At 37.3% G+C, this 19,142-nt stretch overlaps 5 protein-coding genes across 7 annotated transcripts; 2 read left to right on the top strand and 3 right to left on the bottom strand.

Moving 5' to 3' along the window:
* The first annotated feature begins 1,552 nt into the window (after positions 1-1,552).
* On the top strand, positions 1,553-4,587 carry LOC108568516. Its single transcript, XM_017929666.1, has 5 exons — positions 1,553-1,729; positions 1,793-1,952; positions 2,014-2,135; positions 2,200-2,441; positions 4,033-4,587. The coding sequence occupies exons 1-5, from the start codon at positions 1,609-1,611 to the stop codon at positions 4,288-4,290; spliced, it is 903 nt and encodes a 300-aa protein (XP_017785155.1). The 5' UTR covers positions 1,553-1,608; the 3' UTR covers positions 4,291-4,587.
* A 687-nt stretch (positions 4,588-5,274) lies between these two features.
* LOC108568515 (ubiquitin carboxyl-terminal hydrolase 32) lies at positions 5,275-12,675 on the bottom strand. 2 transcript variants are annotated; one of them, XM_017929664.1, is made up of 14 exons: positions 12,131-12,675; positions 11,531-11,762; positions 11,230-11,466; positions 10,945-11,160; positions 9,717-10,883; positions 9,269-9,654; positions 8,917-9,203; positions 8,666-8,854; positions 8,231-8,603; positions 8,066-8,160; positions 7,241-7,349; positions 6,926-7,160; positions 6,075-6,864; positions 5,275-5,654 (listed from the first exon to the last, which is right to left on the bottom strand). In XM_017929664.1, the coding sequence occupies exons 1-14, from the start codon at positions 12,186-12,188 to the stop codon at positions 5,286-5,288; spliced, it is 4,743 nt and encodes a 1,580-aa protein (XP_017785153.1). In that variant the 5' UTR covers positions 12,189-12,675; the 3' UTR covers positions 5,275-5,285. The 2 variants fall into 2 exon arrangements, with proteins under 2 accessions (XP_017785153.1, XP_017785154.1); XM_017929665.1 differs by having other exon boundaries at positions 8,114-8,160.
* Positions 12,676-12,821: 146 nt separating this feature from the next.
* LOC108568519 (cytochrome b-c1 complex subunit 9) lies at positions 12,822-13,240 on the top strand. The gene is made up of 2 exons (XM_017929669.1): positions 12,822-13,061; positions 13,126-13,240. The coding sequence occupies exons 1-2, from the start codon at positions 12,921-12,923 to the stop codon at positions 13,156-13,158; spliced, it is 174 nt and encodes a 57-aa protein (XP_017785158.1). The 5' UTR covers positions 12,822-12,920; the 3' UTR covers positions 13,159-13,240.
* Positions 13,188-13,876, bottom strand: LOC108568517 (39S ribosomal protein L18, mitochondrial). Its single transcript, XM_017929667.1, has 2 exons — positions 13,654-13,876; positions 13,188-13,599 (listed from the first exon to the last, which is right to left on the bottom strand). The coding sequence occupies exons 1-2, from the start codon at positions 13,809-13,811 to the stop codon at positions 13,251-13,253; spliced, it is 507 nt and encodes a 168-aa protein (XP_017785156.1). The 5' UTR covers positions 13,812-13,876; the 3' UTR covers positions 13,188-13,250.
* Positions 13,877-14,014: 138 nt separating this feature from the next.
* Positions 14,015-19,064, bottom strand: LOC108568526 (PAX-interacting protein 1-like). Of its 2 annotated transcripts, XM_017929683.1 has the most exons (7): positions 18,841-19,064; positions 17,066-18,778; positions 15,685-17,008; positions 15,233-15,627; positions 14,948-15,179; positions 14,679-14,889; positions 14,015-14,612 (listed from the first exon to the last, which is right to left on the bottom strand). In XM_017929683.1, the coding sequence occupies exons 1-7, from the start codon at positions 18,934-18,936 to the stop codon at positions 14,048-14,050; spliced, it is 4,536 nt and encodes a 1,511-aa protein (XP_017785172.1). In that variant the 5' UTR covers positions 18,937-19,064; the 3' UTR covers positions 14,015-14,047. The 2 variants fall into 2 exon arrangements, with proteins under 2 accessions (XP_017785172.1, XP_017785171.1); XM_017929682.1 differs by having other exon boundaries at positions 15,685-18,778.
* Between the last annotated feature and the right edge of the window lie 78 nt (positions 19,065-19,142).

Genomic DNA, 19,142 nt, shown 5'->3' with positions numbered 1-19,142 from the left:
TAAATATTACAAATGACACGTCGGAAAGTCTAGATAAACAATTATCAAATGCCAAACTTAAAAAAAAATCACCAAATATCAGGACCGGCATCAGCTAACTGATAAACTTTGCATAAGTATAGAAAACAAACTTCACGCCATAATGCTGTCAAAATAAATATTTAAACAAGAAAAATGTCAAATAAAATTATCATATAGTTTAGTCTCTGAACATGTTCAGAGAGATTGGTTTTAAAAATTGAATTGTAGTATGTGATCTACGATTTGGTACTATTATTTGGGGAAACACTTTTTATTTTGTGGTGGCATTAACATTAAATAAGATATTTTAAACTGGGGGAAGCGTGGCATAATAATAGTTTTTTTTTTAATTTATTTTGACATCATTGTGATTTAGTCCTGACATTTGGTGAAAAATAATATTTAAAGTTCTTAAGTAATTAATAAATGTTAATAATATGATTGTGTATTTATGAAACACGTAATAAAACAAACAGAAAAACCTATGGTCATAATAAAACTGACATTGTTCGTTCGCTCGTACGAACATTTATACTTTAGTTCGTAACTAACAATATAAAAACAAAATTGTACGTTCAAACGAAGGCTGACTATGTAATAATATTAATATTAAACATATGTATTATAAGACAAATTTGGTTCTTTCTTTTGGAAAAATTATGATCAAATTAGAACGCGACCTGAATTCGAATCGTCAGGTGAATTAATGAATTCGAGAAACCACGAAAGTCATTGCGAAACGTCTCCAGAAGAAATACAAGTTTATGCATTTCATATTATATAGCTTTTGTTTTTAATGAAATAGAGAAAATTTCTCCGGTTACGAAACGACGTTTGCGACATTCGAGTATCCTTGTAGCAGATATTTACAAAAAAAAAAGTAAAAATGCTTCAATTTATATAAGTTTCATTTTATAACTCTACACGCAACGCGACTACATTTATTTTTTTTCTCCTTTCGTGCAGACCGGTTAATTGCACTTTATTCAGAGAATTCTAATAAACTCATCAACAATATAATAATAATAATAACGATGCATTTTGTACATGAAACTGGCTCATTTATATGTGCCAAAGTCTATCTGCAACATGTTTAAATTGTGCGAATTCATAATAGCTACGGTCAAATCAATTAGACCATTTCAATTAATTGCTGAAATAGAAATAATAGATGTAAGTTACTAATTGCATTTTATTTGGATATGAGAAATATACACACTAAAAAAGCAGTGGCGTAACAACAAGTGGTTAGGATTAAATTTGTACGTCTCCAAATTTTAGAATTCGCCGTGATTTTGTCTTTGTTTTAAATAGAAAATGATGAAAAACGCAAATAATTAATGTTTTAATTTAAAGAAAAAAAAACTATAATTACTATAATATATAAGTTCATCAACAATTAGAATTTTTTTGTAAAAAAAACAATTAAGAATTTGATCCAAAAAAAAAATAAAGTTGTTATGATAATTTCGATATTTTTTGTTCTACAAGGACAACAATGACCATTACACTTCGGTCAGTTTAAGTTCAACTAATTGTCATTTATAAGCAAGACGCGAAGCAGTCAAGAAGTAATTTAAGTAGAAGATGAACGATCAAGTTGAAGATATTCTCGTTAAACTGGGAGAGGATGCGGAAAAGACGAAGAACTGTCTTAAGTTACTCGAAGAGTGGATGCAGAAAACGGATTACATGCCTAAAAATTATGGTAAAATTTGTTTTTTAACTGTTTTCTTTGATGTAATAATTAATTGTTAATGTGCAATGCAAGATGGAAGAATATTACTTCCGTATCTGAGGAGTTGCAAGTATAATTTGGAGAAGACTAAGAGGAAATTGGAGAATTACTTTATAACGAAAGCGACTTTACCGGACTTATTTTTAAACCCGAACGTTAACAGGGATTCCGTGGATAAGGTCGAAAGCGTCATGTGAGAATAATTTTGATTAATTATTTTTACAAAAGTTTATTTCAATGTATTTATATTTCAGAAACATTGGAACGACAAATTCTTTGACCCCGGACGGTTTCAGGATCTCCTTCGTCAGATTCAACAGCAATCGACCGGTCGATTATAATTTCGAAGATATTGCCAGGTATTTGCTATTCTTTGGTAATTATTCATTCGCATTTTTTTTGTTTTCGAACTATATTTTTAACTGAACTAATTTTTGCAGTGCAATTGGATCACATCAAGGGAATAGCACGTCTGGGCGATATATTGGTTTTCGATGTGATCAATTTCGTGCCCGGTTTCATCCCGATGATATTCCACAACTTTCTAAAGCCGCTGATAAAGTTAGCCGAAGACGGTTTACCGACGAACATCGAAACTGTGCTTATCATTAATGGTAGCACAGTCGTAGCCAAGATCATTAACACGTTGAAGAATTTTGTCAAGGAGAAAAACAAACATCGGGTGAGTTTTATAATTGTCACTTCATTAATCGACTTTATGATTCATCTTGATTAATTTAGAACTGTATCTGTACAAATCTGGATTTAAACAAATAAGTTTGCTACAATAATTAATGCCATAAAAACTTCAATTTCAATTGAATAAAAAGATGTAATCGCTTCAATAATGATCAATTTTAATAGCAACAAATCTAAATTATATTACCATGTTACGCACAAACAGGTTTCTTTGAATAACCTTCCAGATACACAACACAAGTTTGCTTACATTATTTGAACTATAATAACAGAATTGTTAAAAAACAATTAACTAATAACTAAATAACATTCTGTTTACGGAGAAGTTGCTTTAGCTAAAAAGACTTTAGGAAATAAATTCGCTAAGTTTAGAGCTGTTTTTTTTAGTATTAAAATACTGCTAGTAACAATGATGAAATCAAGACTTGCATTAGGCGACGCGTGAATTGGTAGAGATATTAAACATATCAAAAAAACAACAAAGTTTGGCTACATAAATTGTCATAATGTATGAGTTTTGCGCTTTAATTTAATGGACAAAAATCACCTCAATATTTGCCTTTATATTTCTTTTCATTTATTTGCAAAATTCCATTAACTGCAAGAACGTTTTGTCGTGTCCCTTGATTAAGTCCCTTGGACGCCGTGGATTATCTCGTAGTTATGTCGTGTCGTTGTGGAGTCTTAGAGGGGTTTATGAATATTAAATGCAATATTCTTAATTAACTTTATTATATACATCGGAGTTTTATTGAGAATTCAACTAAACAATAGTTGATCTCAGGTATTATTAACTAAGAGTTACATACTCCTCTTAAATTAGTATTTATGAAGTAAGTGCTCTTCCTTGGACTCTCCCAAGTAAGACTTCCTCTCAGTTCGACCCCTTAGCTAAGACTAACAAAAATGTGTTAATTTCAAAAAGGGTCTGGGTGGTAGATAAGGGTTTGACCTTGTGAAAAATTCAACCGTTTCTTTATCTAAATTGTATAATGAAATTTATAATAATTTGCATCTTCATACGGAAGTTACTTGGTTGTTTGCACTGTTTCATTGAAATCTTTAATTCTGTAATTGGTAAATTGATAAATCTGTGGCAATAACATTTTATTGAGTCAAGAAAAATGTGCATATTGTTGAAGTTTGATCAGTTAAATTTAGATTTTAAAGATTTAATGTTATTAAACAAAGATGATATTAACGCGGAAACATTCAACTCTAACATGGATCCCTTGTAGTTAAATTACAATAGAATGCGAATGAAAACAAATATCAGGTGGGTCATAGTACTTACGGGTTAATAAATGGCCTGTTGCTATGGTATTATTGGCGATTTTAGTGTGTTACAATATAAAAAATTTAGGTGTCGATTTTTAAAATTCTCTTTTTTTTTTGTTGGGAACCCCTGGTGTTATTTTTCGTGTTAAATCGGCACGAATGTGAATGAAGTAGACTTAATTATTGATATAGTTATTATGTTTATTTCTTTAAATATCTTGTTTATTAATTTACAAAGCGACCTTCTTTTTCGATTGGATATATATATATATGTGTGTATATATCACTGTTTGTAGGTGCACGTGCACACGTCGCACACGCCTCTCCTGGACCTCTTCCCGTCGGATATGATCCCATCGAATTACGAGGGAACGTGCGGCAAGAGTCTGGAGGAGATGTTCGACGAAATCAAGACGGAAATAAACTCGCACGCCGACTACATAAAATCACAGGAGGAAGTCCGGTGCAGCAGCATCCCCAAGAAGTACGCGTCCGTTTCGTTGGCCGGGGAGGAAATGGTGCAAGGGAGCTTCCGAAAGTTGGAAATTGATTAAACACACAAAACCTGAATAGTGCAGCTGGCATTCTCTCAATGGTTACTTTGATCTTAATATAGTTGTTGTTGTTGTTGTTATTATTGTTGCAGTTGTTCTCTTATTATTATTATTATGTATAATAATTATTATTACTTTTGTTTTTTTTTTAATCAATAATCACAGACCGAATAAATCATATCAACGAATCATTTACAAATATGGCTCTAAACAAAACATAAACAAAAATATACATAACTAATATCTCATATCATTATACCTTTGCAAATTACATATAAAACAAACAAAAAAAACAAACGGTAGACAGTCTTCTTTCTTACATCCTTTTTGTTTATATAATCCTGAATTAAAAAAAAAAGAAAGAAATATACCCGAAAATAATAATAAAAAAAACAAAACAGTTTTTTTGCTTCTTAGAATATATAGCAAAAATGTACCGTATATATGTTTTACATCTCTTTCCCACGCAATTGTTTCCAAGACTAGCGAAACTAATAAGTTATCTATACACGAAACAAACAGAAAAAAAAACTCTCTCAATCTCTTTGGCTTAAGAACTAAAAACAAATATTATCAATGTAACAACAATTAAATTTTATCCAAATATACACAAATATTATGATTACATATACAATAGATGGGGCTGTTCGCGTATCGTAACGAAAGAAGAAAAGAAATAAAATAAGAGAATACTTACAAAAGTGCCAGCCACGTAATTATTATTATTACTTCTTTCTTATATTATAATAATATTAAACCGAGAAGCGCACAAACGAAAATTTCCTTGTTGATTCATTAATTAATCAGGCACAATACGTGTGTTGTTCTTATAATCCAAAAAAAAAAATATAATTTTTTTCGTAAAAAATTGTTTGGAAAAAGCTTAAAAATACTGGCGTAGATATACAAATACAAATATAAATATATATATATATATATTTATGATATTTGTTTTTTTTTTTCTTTAAATGGTTGCTTGTTATGTTTTTTTTTGTTCACTGCAGATTGCACAGTTGCTTCCTCATTTCCGATTCGTTCTCCTCGAGTTCGTCCTCCTGCAAGTAAGCAACGTTTCCGCCGTTCGCGACCACTTCGGGTGGAAGGTACGGCCTGTAATCCAATCCGCTGCGTTCGTAGAAGAGGATATACGCAGAGCTGGTGTCTATCTTTGGGGTTCTAGCATTGCTGTACGAACAATACTTGTTGTTGTCGTCGACGTGCTGCTGTTGCTGCTTCACATGTTTGGATTCGCAGTTCTGCGAGACGCATTCCCTGCACGAACTATCGTTGTAGCAGTACCAGCTTCCGTTCGGATTGCAGGCGTACGATATGTAGTGGCCACCGTTCAGCATCCCTGAGTGACTCTACAAAAAGATATTATTTCTCAATAAAATCAAATCTATGCGTTATTATGTTGTGTTAATAACTGCTATGTGTACTATGTATTACATTATTATTAAAAGTTCCCAAGTGCGGTTAACATTAAACAGAACCCTCATCGGCACTTGCAACAAGGCTGAAATCACCAGTTCATTCAGAAAAAGCAACTTGTCCATAAAGTTGAAGTTTAAAAAGTATTTATTGAGTAGATGCATACATAGAGTTATTTTTTTTAAGGGGTGGCTTGTCCATAAACAGAATATTTCTTTATTATTCATTTAGTGGCATTTTTAGCTTTCCAGTAATAGAACGTAAAAAATGCACTTTGTTTTCAAGAGTCTACTAAACTGACACAAATCATTTGATCCCAACCAAACTCTAAAGATAATAAAACAGTGACTCACCACAACAGCATACAGTTGATACTTAAGATCGAACGGATCCTGGCCGTCGATTAATTTATGCTGATGGAAGTCCTGCAAATTTTCGTCCACTATAGGCGTTTTCGTTAAACTCGTCGATTCCAAACGTTCGCGCCTCTTGACCAGCGGTTTTTCCCTTTTCTTCTCGGTGCCTTCGAAATCGACGAGCTTCTCCTCATCCACGATCTCGCAAGAGTTATCTTTCCTCTCCTCCTTGATCTGAATATGCCTAATGATGGTTTCCTGAGGTACCGACGCTAAATAGGAGGTAGGATCGAAATTCTTGAACGGGAAGTTCACGGCCTTCTGGGTTTTCACCCATTTATTATTGCAGAAATCGAAACGCTTCAAATGCACGATCAGGATAGGAGGCAATCGCCAAATTTGCAGCTTCTTCGTTGCCGGTTGCCGTTCCTTGCAATTCGAACAGTGGTATTTGGCTTCCAAACGCTCCTCCGACGTGAACGCTTTCAGGCAATAGTCCAGGTCAATGGGTTCCGTGTGCAGCTTCCTGCAGATCCCAACAGACTCGTGCTCTATCCACACTTTTTCCCGGGTACTTTGGTAACGCAAATGAAGAGCCGTTTGATCCCAATCGATGGCAATGCACATGACACTCCTTCCGGCTTTACACGCGTCGAATAGAATCTCCTCACTCAAAGGAACTCTGCAACCTCGACAGAATTGAGTCCAATGGCACAAAGCGCAAATTTGACCGCCCTTCAGTACCGCCTTAAGTGTAAAAGGAAATTCGTATCCTAAGGAATCGTCACTAAATAAAAATAAATATGTATTAATAACGTCGAGTTAATACAGTTGATTAAAATATTTACCAATCGGTGGCATGATTGGTCTGGTCGCTCTGAGGCATCGGGCTCAGAAGACGATTGACTTGATCCCAGACAGCTTCGTACAACCCCTTGCAAGTCGTCGCCGGATTGCAGCCTAATAGTAAAGGAACACCGAATATGCTAGGTTTCGATTTATGTTGCGATAGGAAATACGTCTCCTGCTGCACGCACTTCCTGTGTACGGCCATCAAATACGTGGGGCTCTTCGCTGGAGTGTCTAGACACAGCAACAACAACAACAACAAATATAAGTTAACATTAGGTACACGAGAAACACGAGTGAAACTAGTATAGAACCTGTATAAACATTGGAATGTTGCGGGACTAAAGAACGCTTATAGTGAATGCCATTGGACAAACGACGTGCCGCTGTTGTAATATCGATGCTATTTGCCCGAGTCGCGTTCTGCAAATTTCAAAATTGGATTTTAAACTGCACAAATTGACCATCAAGGTCTATATATTATTAAAAAATAAAAATAGATAAAAAAAACACTCTAGGCATAACATTTAAAATAAGATTTAAAAACAGCGATGTTAATTCATCTCTGGTTTAATCTTCGAGAATGTCATTCGAAGTCATTCAATTCTTTAAAAAAAAAGTGCTACTAATAGAAGAAATTGCATTCTCAGTAAATCAAATACTCTACATAATAATTTGAATTTGAAATACTGTGCAAATAGTGTTTTGAATGCAAACGAACACACAAAAGATTACAAAAAAAACAAATAAATTTTGCACAGGTTAAAATAATCTACACTAAATTGAACAAGTGCTCAAACAAGTTTACAATACATTCATCACAGATTAGAACAAAACACATTTAAAGCTAAAGCCTAGGTAGAACATAACTTGAGATATACATACAAGACGCACAAATAACTACTTAACAATTTGCATTGTGGAGATTTTCTTGAGGTTTGCTTTTTTATACTGATTTCTGGTGGAAGATGGCACAAGTAATTATTATTATCATTAATACCCTTCGTGACTTTCGAAGAGGAAAAGAAGCACGTGAGAAATTTTTTTTTATCTGAATGTGAGGAAAAGATTACTCGAATTCGAATACTCAAATGGAATGACGCAAAATGGAAAATGGTGTTCGTAGTAAATGTGCGTACCTTAAAGCATAGTATGTTGGGCATGCATAATGCCGATCTGCTTCTTACCTCAGGACTTCTTGCCAATGGACTCTGGCCCGACAGAACTTCCACTTCTGCAAATTCAAACAAATTATTTATTATTAATTTATTATTTAGCTATTAAGCAGGGAAATCTATTGATACCATTTTCTTCGAGGACTTCTATCGTTGGTCGATGGATCTCATGCGCCCTTGGTAACTCGTACGCATACAATTCGGTAGCAGTGGATACGCTGATTTTGGATTCGTCCAATAAGACGTTACGAATTTGCGAGTACGCCACTTCCGCCAAAAGAATTCTCTCAGCCGGAACACCACACAGAATCTCCAACTCAGCTTTCAACTCTGAATAACGAGCTTCGGAATTCAATCTGGTTCCGTACTTGATTGGCGTTTCTCCGCTCAACTTCACCACCAGCACTTCGCACAAAATGAAACTTTCCATTGGCAAAGGCAAACTTAGAAGATTGAACGCATCGAATCGCACCGATTCGTGACCGCATACCTCGCATTTCACCTACAAAATATATGGCATTATGTTTGTAACTTAAAAAAAAAACACGTAATCGTTGTACTTGCTTTGCTTTTCAATTGACCGTAAAATAAATCTGTGATTATTGAGTGATCTCGGGCTAAATGCTGAAGCCAGGCTTCATCCGCCACGATCGTGTCTGGCCTTCCATCTGAATCTCTTAACTCGGTATATTGCTTTTTCGCAACTCTATTTAAATCTTCGTGAAGAGCATCCAACAGCCAAGCAAGTAACTCCTGAAATTTAATTTTAGTAGGTCACAACAATAAAGGATATTGATCATGAGAATGTGTCATACTTGAGAATCATGCTGTCCACCACCACCTAAATGCGGGGCATGCTTAGTGACACACCAACGCAATTTAAGGGGAGCCACGGATCGGGTGGATCCGGCCCATAACTCTCGGCAAAGTTCAGCGTATCGACGTGCGACCTGCCCTTTCGTGCCCAAGGGATTCGAGCTATTCAACTCGCACAGTTGCCCGTTTCTCTGAAAATACTGCGTTAAAGGTCGAGTATTCGAAACTGCTTGCAGTGCAGCATTCATGAAACAAGTGTTTCCCAAATTGTGTAAACCGGTTGCACCTGAAACAATAAATAGTCGATATAATCTCAATAATTATACATAAATACTATTACTATTATAATACCTGGAGGAAGTGTGATTGTAGGTCGTCTCTCGCCGGTGACTTGCAGTGCAAGATTGTTAGCACCACTTGCGAGAGCTCCCAATTCCTCGGGCCACGTCAAATCTTTGTTTCTGACCTCTAGTAAAATTTGATCGCAATCTACGATACCGAGTTCCTGCAACGTTGATAACTCATCTTCCAAGAGTATCGAAGTTTCCTTAACCAACCACAATCTGATATCTTCGACGCGCAATGACAGACGAACCGCAAGAAAATCAACAACTTGACGAACGTTCGCCAATCGACTAAAAGCAGCAGTGTGCGTCAAATATCGTCGAGGTGCTGCAGCAGCAACAGCAGAACTTGCTGGCGACAATCCAGCTGTTGACAAGGCAGCTGCACCATACCTAAAATACGATACGAAAATATGAAAAATTATAAATATTTACAGAAACAAAAAATTTCAAACCCTCCGACAATTGTACCCCAATTGTTCTGCCCTCCGGATCCTACTCCCTGTTGATTTTGATGTCTCAAAATTTTCAAATTCAAAGGGTACAGCTCTAGTTCGACCTCATTGCTACCTGGTGGTTTGATAACTTGTCTCGGTAAAGGCAAAGGTCCTCCGTACCACAAAGCCAAGGCTTTCCATAAAGAATCTGGGATCAAAACGAAGTCTCGATCTTGCACCAAAGGTGTATCACGCTTTAAACGGCCGCCTTCTCCCGTCAACGTCGCGACTTTGTTATTAATAATTTCCGGCATTTCCACCAAACTGGAATTATCTATAGGTCCGGGCATTCCTCGTTTATTCCCCGAACTTGTACCAGAGCAACTGCTAGACACACCAGAACTAGAAGCGATGCTGCAATTATCGGCTCTACTTAATAAATCTCCCATCGAATCTGTACTGTTTGAAGTAAATTCATTCGATGTATAGTCTGTACTGTTGCTCGTGAAGCTTTCATCGCACACGATCCCTTCCTCTAAAAGCGGAATCGCAGCAGACAAAACAGTTGGGTTCCTCTTGCAATTGCATTGGTCGTAGCATGTTCGCTGAGACGTCGTGTAATTCAGCCAGGATTTCCACCAATCCGATGAAATCAAATACCAAAATTGACCTACCATATAGCCCCGATGCTCTTCGCGATCCAACCATCCCATCACTATTTCATATTCATGATGACGACAGTCAGGCCTTAAGCCCAACGCAACGTGACATACTTGGTACAGCAATTCGAGCAGCGGTGCAATCAACTCGTTGTTCTCGACACACCAAACCAAGAAATCCTCTTGACTCAAATTGCCCTGAGCGTTTCGACGATTTTTCAAATCGTCGATGAACTCCTTGCGGCTGGTCACACTGGCAACAGACTGTTTACGTTTCCGCCTTTCCAAAGTCCCGCCCCTTTCGTACCGTAGAACCTCCCTGTTCTCTTCCATGACGAACGCTAGTATTTCGACCATGTGCTGAAATTCTTCCGGGTTCAAATTATTGTCCCTGTCCATATCGAAGATCTTGAAGCAGAATTTCATGCGCTCAGCGGTTGGTCCTCTACAAGCTGCAGAAATACCGCAGCACAATTCTTTGAAATCAATGTGACCATCGCGATTCACATCTAAAGCTAAAAATAATCTAAAGAAGAAAAAACAAAATTATTTTAAACAATTTTAAGCTTAATGTCGTTGTTGTTTACCCTGGACAAGCACTAGATGGCACTGGAGGACTAATTAACGAACTAACGCACACGGCATCCAATTGCCCGGAATGCGAAGAACTTTGCATAGACCAAAAACACTTTTCCAATTCGCAGATATCGTATTCCTCGAGATGAGTTACACCGGCTAAGGATTGGTAGAAGGTGGGCGTCTCCAATTCGGAACTTAAACTTACGCATGACGTGCTTAGCAACCTGTTAGAATAAAAAACTGTTAGAAACAAAAATCACGAAACAACCATTAATACAATCTCAACAACGTACCATTTTGATAAAATCGTTGCCTCTTTGTTATACAGAATTCTTGCACGGAAATGATCGAAAGCAACTCGATCTTGGCCAACGCCAAAGAGTGAGATCAGAGTGGTATCCCATGAAGATAAATTGCTTTTACCACTTGATCCATTAGGTGGTAAGGAACCTTCAATCTGCAAGGCAGATTGAAAATCCGTTCTTGATATATATGTGCCTGAATCATTTGAGTAAAGCGTCCACAGAAATCTATAATAAATTGTAATAATCATACAAATATATATATATGTATAAATCGAATTAAGTGTATTACCTGATTTTCTCATCTTCTGTGCCTTTTGTGAGCAGAACCAATCCACAGATGAGATCCCTGAGGGCAATCCCTCTGGGGCCACCACCACAAGCTATATATAAAGATTCTGCTATGGTCACTGGTACCCCATCACCAAGGACATTTTGTGTGAAGGCATGACGACTCAGCAACTGTCCACCCCCAGTCAATCTCTTAAATGCTTCACAAACCCTCTTGAATTCGACATCACTCACTGTAACACACAAAAAATAAACATCTGAAAACAGTCTACATTCAATATTAATTGATATATAGATAATAAAGATAATAAACAAAATGATAATTATCAAATCCAACAATGTAATGTATGTAATTCAATATATATATATATAGAAATATATTTAATCTAAGTCTGACTTCTGATTGAAACAAAACTACTTGATCAAAATAACAAATGATGGGAATTTCTTTATAAAACAAATGAATAATATGTATGATGCATAATCACATGATGATGGCTCAGTTATACACTTTATTGGACTTGATTTTTCCTTACCGGAATAACGATTGTCATTAAAAACGGGGATTAGTTAGGAAGAAATGGATATTATCGAAACTTACTTCGTTTCACGGCATCCTCGTAGCTGAGGCACGTCCTTTTCGAGTCTTTCGCCCCCATGTTTTGATCATTCAGAAAATCCGATTAAAGTGCGATGAAGGAACACTGAAATTCTCGCTGGAATTCACATTTTCACTGAGCAGCTAGTTGGCACTCGAGAACATCGGTGAACGGAGGCAATTAGTTTCGTCAGGAGTGAAATAAATGTTTTATTATATGAAAACATATAATAAACACGCTAATCATCGAAACAAATGACACTACACTTTATTTATTTAGTATGCCGTGAAGTCGTCGAGACTGCCGATGCAGTTTACCCCATTAACGTCAATCAGCTGCTATTTAAAATGCACTCATCATTACGCCATTACATTCAACCAATCAAAGGAAAAGCCACTCTCTGAGCCGCCTCTCGATAATAACACATTAATTTACAATTACTACGCTCCCTTTTCACCAACATACAAGCGTATTATCTCTTTCTTTAAAAAAAAACAACATGAAGTTGGCTCTACTTTTCTTAATCACATAAACATAAGCACAATTATAACATTACGTAATTTAATTAATGTTTCAGGATTAACATAAGGATGCATCCTTATATAAAGTACATAATTGTAATCTAATTATCAGGAATGTTATGATAGAAATTGAAAATGGTCGGACGCTATTGGTAACACTACCTGCTGCTGTCACTGTCACCAACTGTCACTTTAAAAGTCATAATCTGAACTGATTGTCAGTGCTATTGGATTTTCCTCTCTGCAGATTCCATAAAACTAAATCAGCGAAATGGCTCTGAACTCCACCCTGTACAACGCTATTTTCAAGAGGACATCCACTTTCGTCCTTCTTGCTATGGCCAGCACGTTCTTCTTCGAAAGGACCTTCGATTTGTCTGCTGAATCGATCTTCAGGAGCGTCAATCAAGGGGCAAGTTACATAACATAACCTCTATCATATGTTAAAGTCTAAACTAATCGTGTTTTCCCCACAGAAACTCTACGAGGATATCAAGAAGGAAGAATAATGCTTCAGTTGCGGTATCCGCCAGAATTATGTAGACAAGAATTTTTATTTATAAATTAAAAAGAAACAACTATACAACTTTAGTTGCTTTATTTATTGAATTTCCCATGATTTCTCTGGCCTTTCCTGATCCCATGCCCTTGGTTTTTTGTACTGTATTGGCTCTTTCAATGTAATTCCACTCTCTTGGAGTGCATTCAGAAATAAGGCTACTTTTCCATCAGGATTTTTTGTTTCAATATCTGAATGCAATTCAGTTAATCCAGTCTCCATACACCTTTGTGCTAAAACTCTGCCTAAGTTCTTGAAGGCAGCAGCATCGTTATTCCTATACAGTTGTTTTTTGATGGCCCATTCTTTTGTGCTGGCACTCAACACTTCCCCATTTTTGAAATGGTGCACTGAAGCACTAACATATCTAGCTGAGACATCCAAATTTAATCTAGAAAATATAACTTTATCAATTCAATTCTTTAAAGATTTAAATGTAACTTACTTGTGCCAATAATTTCTAACATCGTTTTCTAAATGGTAACCATCTGGTTTGTAACCTATTCTCATACGCTCCAAATTTCTTGGATTCCTATTTGTAAGCATAGGTTTGATAGCATCGTTACTTAAATACCTTTTAGGCACGAACTTGAGAAAACTCATTTTCTCTTAATTTTCTTTGCTTAGGTTAAGTTTATTTATGACCAAAAAATTAACTTTAAATTTCAGGAGATGGCGCCACTATTGAATATTTTTAAAAACATCAATTGCAGCCAATCGAATAAAAATATATTTATTTCTTATATTATATAAAATGTATGATTTGTATATATTTCATCAATTCAAGTAAGCAAAAATAACATGACTTTAACAACCAAATAAAATAATATATTTCTTCTTTACATAACTTTAACAACATAGGGCTCCACTTCGAACGTCTGTCGCAATACTGCGCTTAAAATCAATTCAATATTACATACTATCCTTATCTTATCCTTCTTGTTCTTCAACAGATCAGCTACCAGATGCAGATCGTGCTCGTGCGTCAAGATGATGTAACTGTATGGAGAATTCATGTTTGTTGCTTCGATTTGCATCAAGGATCTCCTCGTCCTCTCGACGATGCCGCCACAAGATTGTATAATTTCGGTCAGAGATTTCTTGCTAGGAAACACGCTCGGTGTGATAAAAAAGTATTTACCCTCCAACAGCTTGTTCCTGTTCCGCGTGTTTATGGTTTGCTCGAAGTCGCATTTGTAACTGCTATTGAATTCCTTCGTATCGAAGCTATAATTGTTCTCATCCAGAAACCGTTTTGCGTTGAAGGAATCTTTGATCCACGATTCCGAGACGATCTTCACGCCCAGGCAAATGCAATGCAGAAGTTTTGTTGTCCGCACCAATTGCGGTAATACTAGGTGGGTTGCGTCTTGCGTTGCTCTCGCAATGGAACCTCCCAATTGGCTGCAATAAAATATAGGTATTTATTAAAAGTATCATGTAAAAGATAAATCCAAAAAATAGACATACGTTACGTAATTCTTCAAATCCTTTTCTCCTTCGCATCTCGAGAACAAAATTCTATGCGTGTAACTTTGCGGTAGATTCTCTAGATTCTCGTTCTCGTTGTGTTCGCTTTTAATTTTCTTCACTTTCTGTTGCGGGTTGAGTCCTGGAGATGCGCTTCTCTTCACACGTTCGTGCGACTCCTGCGAAATGTTAATTGGCATCTTCCACGCATCTGCGGATAATTTAAAGTTTATTGTAATGTTATTATATGCATCTAGCTTTATACTTACGCATCAGATTCGGAACCAAACTTGGGTCGAAACAAAAGTTAATTGGTTGAGAGTACTGCTGGTACTTGACGTGCTCCATTTGATTGAGGGCACTGAAATTACCCAACATTACATCCGTCAACCATTGCACGCTTACAACAGGTATGGACCACTTTTTGGCATGAGAAAATTTAGTTCCGTCGGGCTTTGTCGCAATGAGTAGCGTGTTATGCTTTGAAAAATATGTTGTTAGCTGTAAAATGAAAAATTTGTCAAAATATATTTGTAATTATTTGATAGACTTACAGTAGCTCCAATATATCTGATCATGTGCTTAACCCTTTCCCTTTCTGTTCCACTGAAACCGGTCAACGAAATTAAATGCTTCGAAGCAGGAACTGTATCCATATACATCATTGGCAGATGTAAAGCAGTCCAAGGAGGCAAGACTTGCTTACGATTCATCACATCTGACAACCAGTAAAGCGTTACACATCTTTTGTAGTCGCGCAATGCCTGCATCACGACGCCGTGTCTTTGGGTCTCACAAAGCACGTGCGTCACTCTCGAGCAATACTGCTTCTCAATTTCACCTCCGTGCTTCTCGATTTTCCTTTGCCAACCAGGAACCGATTCGTCCAAGTATCTTTCTATCTCAACCACGACAAAAATACATCCCAAGAGGAAAAGATCTGAAGGAACTGAAACCATAACAAATTTCATTAAACTGTTCAATAATGTATCTTACAAATAATTACGTTTCAAGTTCGGATTGTGACCATAGAATGTGCCAGGTCTGTGCTGTATAGGTAAAACGCTCCTAGGAGAATACTGTAGTTTAGGTGGTTCAGATTGTGGTACAACTGGAGGTCTAATGACTTCTCCAGATGGTGTACTAATTGCTCGACGCTGTTGCATAGCCAATATTTCTTGAGCCCTGTTTGAATTCAAAGCAGCATTGTGCTGAGCGGTCATCAGCCTCAGTGTACCGGCAGCACTGTGTTCTGCAGCTATCGGAGGTTGTTCGACACCTGGACCAACAGTTGTACCTCCGCTCTGCAATCGACTGCTCAGCAGATTTGCCAGTGCTGTTTTAGTCTTGGCATTCACCAATTGGTTTTGTTGGTTTGCATCGAGGACCGGATTTGATGGAGATTGCTCCACAATTTGTGTCCTTACAACTTGCAACGGAGGTTGTTGAGGTTGCTGCTGCTGCTGTTGTTGTTGTTGCGCCTGAACCGCAGCATTCTTTTGTGCTTCGCGTTGCATTTGCAATCGCAACTGCTGCCTTTGTAGTTGTATATTCTGTTGAGCATCTTGCGGGAATTGTGGAGCAGGAGTCGAGGGAGCTGGTGGTTGTTGTGTCGCTGTTGGTTGAATTGGACTTAATCTTGGAGCGTGTTGCGAGGATTGAGGTTGTTGCTGCTGCTGCTGTTGTTGTTGCTGCTGCTGCTGTTGTAATACGATACCCTGCTGAGCTTGCTGTTGAATCCATTGCATGTGCTGCTGATTATTTATCCCGGAGGTAATGTTTCGAATGAATATATGTCCGCCGCGTTGCTGCAGCTGTTGCGTTTGTAATCTGCGTTTCTGCAGCTTCTGCACAAAAAGCGTTCTCTCCTCGGGCGCCATTTGTTGAAGTTTTTGATGAGTCTGAGCATCCAACTGAATAAATTGACGTTGAACTAATTGCTGTGGTTGTGCCCCACCGGCCCATTGTACCCTGGTTCCCTGCTGCTGTATAATATTTACACTTTGCGGATGGCGTATGTTTAATTGCTGTTGCCAAACTTGCGGCGGTGGTCTCGGTTGATTCTGGAACTGTTGCTGCCCAACTTGTTGCTGTGGTTGTTGCACCAATAATTTCTGCTGATTAATCAACTGCTGCTGTTGCTGCTGGTTAACTATCTGCAAATTTCCACCGCCTGCCTGTTGAACAAACTGTCCAAACTGCGGAGAATTTTGGACAAACTGTTGCTGTTGTTGCTGCTGCTGCGGTTGTTGATATGTATTTTGCGGGGCTCCCGTGTTACCGACAAACTGCTGCTGCTGCTGGGGCTGTTGCTGACTTGAAACAATAATCTGTTGCCCAAATTTATTTTGCTGCACAAACTGCTGCTGATTCGGTGATTGAATTACCTGTTTTACGACTTGCTGGTTTTGAACTATCTGCTGGTTTACAATTGTCTGTTGCTGCGGATTTATCAAACCTTGTTGCTGCTGCTGAGTTAAGAGATTCTTTTGCAGCATTTGTTGTTGTGATTGCTGCTGCAACATCATCTGCTGTTGTTGATTCTGTATTATCTGTTGATTTTGATGCCCCAACACTTGTGGTTGTCCAATTTGCTGCTGCTCTAAATGCTGTTTCTGCATAACAATCCCTTGCTGGTTTTGGCTAATCAAAATCCTCTGCTGATTTTGCTGAAGTAACTGCTGCATTTTCGGACTTTGTAACTGTTGTTGGACATTGCCGGTGGCAATTATTTGCCTGTTGATAATTTGTTGTTGAGGAGATTGTTGCAATATTTGCTGTACACCTGTTTGCTGTGGAGATTGAATTATTTGATTTGCAGTTTGCTGTTGTGGTTGCTGCAATATTTGACTACTATTCTGTTGTACCATTTGAGCTGATTGTTGTTGCATTAATTGACTAGGAATTTGTTGTTGCTGTTGAATTATCTGCCCACCACCTTGTTGCTGCATTATCTGCCCACCACCTTGTTGCTGCATTATCTGTGAAGGAAGCTGTTGTTGTTGTTGCACTAATTGACCAGGTTGCTGCTGCTGCTGAATTATTTGACCACTCTGCTGCTGCTGTTGTTGTTGCTGTATCAACTGCCCAGAGACTTGCTGAATTAATTGTTGACCACCTGCAGACTGCTGCTGCAGCGCTTGTAAATTTCCAGGCTGTTTTTGCCTAATGTTTTGCAACATTTGTGGATTTAGGCGATTCAAATTCGCTGATCCAATATTCGGCCTCTGCTGCAGGTGTTCCAAAATACGATTCAAATTCGGTCTTTGTTGCTGCTGCTGCTGCTGTTGTTGAAAATTGAACTGAGATTGTGGTGTATGATGGACAATGCTCCTAGGAACCTGGGTGGCAGAATTAAATGCATTAAAAAGTTGTCCCTCGCTCTTTGGTGCATTGTAACTCGGCGCTACAACGTTTGGTGGTGGTGGTGGTGCTGCGGCTGCAGTGGCAGGTTGATCAGGCTGGTTCCAAGGCATTCTCTGCTTCAACTTATCCAGCAGAGCTTGAGTGGAATCTGCAGTGTTACTGCTTATATTACCATCATCAATAGAAGTTTCAGGTTCAAATCCAGTAATAGAAGTTGTATCTGCTCTTTTAATTACTTTTGGCTGTATGATAAGCTTTGGATGAAACAAGGTTTGATCCACAAAATGTTTAGCTTTCACAGATTCCACAATCCAATCAGGACTCACTATACAGACTCTTTCTGGTCCCAGCTCCAAGGCTTTCCTACATTTTTCACTCTCAAGATCAATTGCAATCAGATGAGTAACCTTTGAATCGAAATTCAGCTGAAACCTGCCCCCATGATATGTTACAATTGACCAAAGGTTAGCCTTGTCTCGGCCCAATCTTGTAGTACAAAATACTAAATTAGAAAATAACTTTTCTGGATTGTACAGGAATGGTTTAGTGTTAACCAAGTATCTCAATTTTGAACAAATGTAAATCCATTTTTCATATAAAGCTGGTATTTCGTAAAGGTCATTTGCATCGGACAAATCAGTTTCTTCACATTCATGGCCACAGATTAAATGTGTAACATAATCTGTGAAATAGTTCATACGTTCAGCTCCTCCATTTTTCAATAACTCCAATGTCTAGAAACATTAAAGATAATTAAATCTATAGTATAACTTTAATTGATTGATTAATAAAGTACCTTCTCATTTACTAGACCACTGACATAAAACTTAATGTCTTTGAATATTGGTTCCCTCAGCTCCAGCACTTGAAGTTCATCACTTAATTCTAACATTTTTGTTTAAACTATAATTAATTCCTTTATTATTTTAAAATATTTAATATATTGCACTGCACTTAAAACGAAACCATCTTATAATGTATTCGAATAGAATATAAACAAATTGTAAACAACAAAATAAAACTATCTTTCACTCTGTGGTATACAATGTTACCAACTTCACACGATACAAGTTTCCCCTAGATTACATATATTTCTTC

The sequence above is a fragment of the Nicrophorus vespilloides genome, unplaced genomic scaffold, assembly GCF_001412225.1.
Source record: "Nicrophorus vespilloides isolate i.1.1-1 unplaced genomic scaffold, Nicve_v1.0, whole genome shotgun sequence".
NCBI lineage: Eukaryota > Metazoa > Arthropoda > Insecta > Coleoptera > Silphidae > Nicrophorus > Nicrophorus vespilloides.
This window is presented reverse-complemented; position numbering and strand designations above follow the sequence as displayed.